This window comes from Otolemur garnettii, unplaced genomic scaffold (assembly GCF_000181295.1).
Source record: "Otolemur garnettii isolate 467f Iridium unplaced genomic scaffold, OtoGar3 scaffold00039, whole genome shotgun sequence".
Classification (NCBI taxonomy): Eukaryota; Metazoa; Chordata; class Mammalia; order Primates; family Galagidae; genus Otolemur; species Otolemur garnettii.
In genome coordinates, this window is record NW_003852434.1 from 12,731,018 (window position 1) to 12,736,401 (window position 5,384).

General features: G+C 36.4%; 1 protein-coding gene across 3 annotated transcripts in view; it reads right to left on the reverse strand.

Moving 5' to 3' along the window:
• Nucleotides 1-5,384, reverse strand: part of USO1 (USO1 vesicle transport factor) — a 75,956-nt gene that overhangs the window by 13,892 nt on the left and 56,680 nt on the right. For 2 of the 3 annotated variants that reach the window (XM_012805343.2, XM_023513375.1), the window contains 5 exons: nt 5,026-5,046; nt 1,423-1,533; nt 979-1,097; nt 662-843; nt 274-395 (listed from right to left, as the gene is read on the reverse strand). In XM_012805343.2, coding sequence (XP_012660797.1) covers nt 274-395; nt 662-843; nt 979-1,097; nt 1,423-1,533; nt 5,026-5,046 — 555 coding nt within the window. The remainder of the gene's footprint in view (nt 1-273; nt 396-661; nt 844-978; nt 1,098-1,422; nt 1,534-5,025; nt 5,047-5,384) is intronic. The other variant, XM_003790073.3, reaches the window with a different exon arrangement.

Here is a 5,384-nt window from a genome sequence, read left to right on the forward strand (position 1 = left end):
CCCTGGCCGTCTGCCTCTGTCTCCGCACACTGCAGCCTGTGCAGTGCGGAGCACGTGGACCCCTGCCCGTCTGCCTCTGTCTCTGCACACTGCAGCCTGTGCAGTGCTGAGCACATGCCAAGCACTCAAGTCTGTTGAACACCTAGATGCTCTGAGAAATTATGAGTTTTACTTTCTGTATCCCCTTTCATTTGAAATGCCAGGAAAACTTCCTTCAATGCAGAAAATACCAGTCAGCATTATTGAGAGTGCTCGCAATCCACTAAGACTCACTTGCTCTCGAATCATATTTTTGTAGTGAGTCACTATACTGTCATGCTGTTCTAAAGTCTTCTTCACCTCTTCTTCTTTCTGATCTTCTTCGCTGGACTTATAAATGGCCTTAGTTATAACACCTGTAAAACAAAGTTTAAAATTTGTTTTAAGTATTTTAAATACTGTCTTATTTAACACTCAACACATATAATGTAACTCCACAACAGATCAGAAATAATCTTTCTAATCTCATTGAAAGCTGAATGTCCTTCAATGGGCTACAGGTCAAGAGCGAGGAAAAACATCTTCTTTTAGGCTTATCATATAATCTGCATATATCTAGGACATAAATGCAAAATATAATCATAGTTACTTCTTAATATTGAAATAAACCTTCTTGTCTTACCTTCAAGTTCTTTTACCAGCTTTGTAAACTCATGATCAAATATCATGTATTCTGGACTGGGAAAGTTTGGCTGGGGTTTCTGAGACGCTCTGGAATATAACTCATGTTTGCTAATAAATCCTAGTTTCTCTATGAAATTCTCTTTGCCAATCCTCTTCTCTATTAGTTGTTTTAGTTTCTCTCTATAAGAGATAAGCATATTGAAATGCTTTAAAAACAGACAATCATAACAAAAATCATAAAAGCTTGGTCTACATCATACTTTGGCAGAAAAAAATGTGCTGAGGGCATTAGAGAGTCATCTTCCCCTTACTTACTTCATGCAGCTCTCAAGTGAGTTATCATTGAAGTAAATTGAAATGCCCAACAAAAGGGCACATAGGCCTTGGACCAACTGCTCTTCCTCTCCGAGATTTTCTGCAATCTGTCCTGTAAGCTGCAATCTTTGTTAAGGAAGCTAAGGATTCATAATACCTAGAATACTACATTTTGTAATTTGTTATATATTTCATGTAAGCGCTCCTATAAGAAATACCATATATATTCCAAGCCAGAACGTAACAAAACAACGATACACACAGACATACATGGACATACATACACAGCTTCAGCAAACATCACCACAACCTCAACAGTTTAAAAAGTTGCAACATAGATAAAATGGTGGAGAATTCAAATGTTTGGGTATAGAACTATTTCCACTTAAGAAAAAATTAAAAATATAAATACTTACATGTATGTTTCTAAGACACAAAGGATACAAATGGAACATTGGCTGAATTGTGAAGAAAGTGCGTCACTGCAATGGGACAGCTGCTCAGCCAGGTACAAAGCAACATTAATAATCCAACTCTTGTTTGTATTTTGCTTCCCTGTAATAGACAAGTTGGCAGAAATCTCTTTCCATTCATTTTCTTTTTTTCAGACTTAAAGTTGCCCTAAGATCCCATCCTCTTTGTATAAAAAGAATTTTAACATCTTACAAAAATGAGTGCCAGAAATCTAGATTTAGAAAATTAAACAAGAGGATCCATTCTTGAGTGCACCACAGGCTGCATGTCTCACAATGATCACAGTGTGGAAATCAGAGTGATTCATCTTCATAAGCATATACTAGGAGCATTTAAAGCACTGTTAGTATAAAAACATGGTCTGTGAATGAAAAAATTTATGTGAGGTTTAAAAAAAAATTTATCAACCATAAGACACTTTACAGTAAATTTGCCAGGCAAATTTATAATATTTCAATCAATACTTTCAAAACAAGTTCCTGCTTTGAGGACAAAGTCTGCCTCCTTCAAAAAAATCACGAAAAATACAAAGAAATAATCTCCTGAGTCACTCAGTCAAATTCCATGAGAGAATACATGTTCTAACAAGAAGGTCAAGCACGCAGCACACTCAGTGACAACAAGCCACCCAGTGGGAAATCACACACAGAGTCAAGGGGAAAAGACGAGAACCCGCCAAGTGCCCCAGCCTTCCTGCACTGCCGCCTGGTCCAGCAAGAAAACCAGCACGTCCAGCAAGACCAGCTCCCTACATTTTAAAACAACACATTTACATCTCCTGTGTAGATCATCTCTCAGTCTGTAAGACTGACACTGCCCATATTTATATTACCATAACCTACATTTTTTTCTTAAAGAAAAACAAAATTTGTTGAAAAAAAATAATGAAGATCAGTAGAGTCATGCATCACTTTGGGGCAAATTTTATGAAATATCTCAAATATATTTATTCAAAGATCTAGACAAGGAATGGATTTAAAGTAATCATCACTGTTTTGAAAAATTCTACCACCTAGACTGGTCTAATTTCACAAACCTTGACTTCAATATCTTGGCCTTTTTATAATATATTTTCAGGTATATTTAATATTGAATTAAATTTAAACTGGATTTCTTCAAAGGATTTGCCAAGTGAGCATTAATGACTTTAGTTTTACATGGTGTCTGTGTTGTTTTTACTTTTTCCTTGTGTCTATGTCATTACTGTGCCCACAGTATAACTTCATGTTACCTATACAAATGCACAAGTTAAAAATACAGTTACTCTCAATTGACTATGTACCACACAGAACTTACAACTACTCAAGATACAAGTGCATGTTTTATCTGTGGGCTATCTATATGAAATTCACTATTGCTCAGACCACTGGTTCTCAACCTTCCTAATGCCACAGCCCTTTAATAACAGTTTCTGAGGGTTGCGACCCACAGGTTGAGAACCGCTGGCTTAGACTAACCATTTGCAGGTACCAAATATACCTACAGTGCTCATATAAAAGCATCCTATCAAATCACCACTGATGCTTGAGTAAACAGCAACAGACACAGATTTAAATCTGAATCTTCTAGAAGTATGCCCTTTGGGGTCTAACTGTGAAGGACACAGGAGCAAAGTTGAATATAGCCAGTGAGAAAACAGAGTGGAGCGATTCATTTATATAGCAACAAAAAAGATAAAGTACTCAGGAACAATCCCAATCAAAATGGCATGAAATTAGAACAAGGAAAATTTTAAAACATTCCTAAAGAGCACAAAATAGAAACCAAAGTAAAGACACTGTGTTCCTAGACAGGAAGACCTGACGTCATGAAGGTGTTGACTCCAAGTTAATTCATAACACCAATGCGATCCAAATAAAAATATTAAAAGGTTTCTTTTCTTCTAGAACTTAATCTGATTCTCAAAACATTATTATAAAAAGCTGAGAATAACTGGGAATACTGTGAAAAAAACGAAAAATAGTCATGGGGGATCATGAACAGGTAGGAATCAAGGGATAGAACAGAAGGTCCAGAAATGGACCTATATACTAATGAGAATTTAGTATATGAAAAAAAGGTAGCATATAACCATCAGTGGGCTACAGATGGACTTAAAATATGATGAGGGGTGGCACCGTGGCTCAAAGGAGTAGGGCGCCAGCCTCATATGCCGGAGGAGGCAGGTTCAAACCCAGCCCCGGCCAAAAAAACCCCAAAAAACTGCAAAAAAAGTGATGGGACAACTAGATAGCTGTCTAAAAAAGATCAGTGGATCTATACCTTATACAGCTCATTAAAGGAAAATGGAACACAGTTAAATGCACAAAAAGAAACCAGAAAGTATAAGATGAAAATATGAGTCAATTTCTTAAAATCTTTAAGTGGGACACCATTTCTAAATATGATTTACAATACAGAAGCCATAAAAGAAAAGTCTAAGAAGCAAAACAAAACACAACACCAAGGTCAAAGGAGAAATGACACACCCTTTTAAATTAACATTTACATTTATATACTTTCTCAAACATAAAAAATTCTGATGTTTAAGGTGATAAAGATATGGGAGAGTCATTAACATGTTAGATCATGCTCATACACAAAGTTATAATTCCTAACAGACTTCAGTCGTTACCACATACACTGTTCAACTGAAATACATGCCTGAGCAAACACACGAATCAAACCAAACCAAGCACAAATAGCACTCTTCCACTCACATCAAAAACTAATCCTCATATAGGACTAGAGTTATGTGGGTATATACAGGTAGTTGTAGCATATGAATTATATCTAGAATAATACATAATATTTAAAAATCTTTAAAATTACAAAATTATACTTGCTATTGTACATTAAAAATAGTCTAACTAATATAAAAGTCATCATAGTCTTTCATATACTGATGAAATAGAGACAAAAATTCTTTTTTTTTTTTTTTTTTGAGAGCTTCATTATGTTGCCCTCAGTATAGTGCCGTGGCGTCACAGCTCACAGTAACCTCAAACTCTTAGGCTGAAGGGATTCTCTTGCCTCAGCCTCCCAAGTAGCTGGGACTATAGGCAGCTGCCACAACATCTAGCTATTTTTTGGTTGTTGTTGTCATTGTTGTTTAGCAGGCCCAGGCTGGGTTCAAACCTGCCAGCCTTGGTGGGCCGGGTTCAAACCTGCCAGTCCTGGTGTGTGTGGCCAGCGCCCTAACCACTGAGCATACGGACGCCGAGCCTAAAGACAAAAATTCTTAACCTTAAATTTTAATTCCCGTAATATGGTTTAAGGAGAAAGAGAGAAACAAGGCTCGGGGAGGGGAGGAGAGACAAAAAACCAAAACCAAGGAATTCCGGAAAGTGCAAGCATCCCCAGAGAGAGCACAAAGTATAGCCTCAGATTCTCAGTCCCGCAGTTCCTAGTAACACCACGGTATCCCAGGGAGAAGAACTAGAGAGCCAATTATGATAGAGATCAATTTGCTGACATGTAGTGTGAGTAGAATGTAACTTCAAACAAGCTGTTAAACAAAACCATCAGCAAAACCCAAGACAGAGAAAAAGCCTTCGTGTAAGAGGAAAATGCCTAAGCTAAATTGATACATACCCGTCTGTCGATCTTATCACCCTGCAAATTATACATTAAAAATTATTCATAAACATTACTACTTTAGAAAAATCTAAATTCAGAAAAATCTCTCAATATTTTTTCATAGTCCCTCTATAAACACAATAATTTGAGACAGTCTAGTTCTAATTGCCTATTATGTAAAATTAACAGACATGGGGATAAAGAATTTTATAGTACCATAATTATTAATACTTAAAAGTAAAGAAGATGCCATCTCTGTTAGCATTTCTCACTATGCATTCATTGTGATGTTACAGAAAAATATGTGGTGATGCTGGTCAAACAGCTGGTTTGGCTTCTTAAAAAGCTAAGCTACTTTCTTTTTTTCTTTTTTT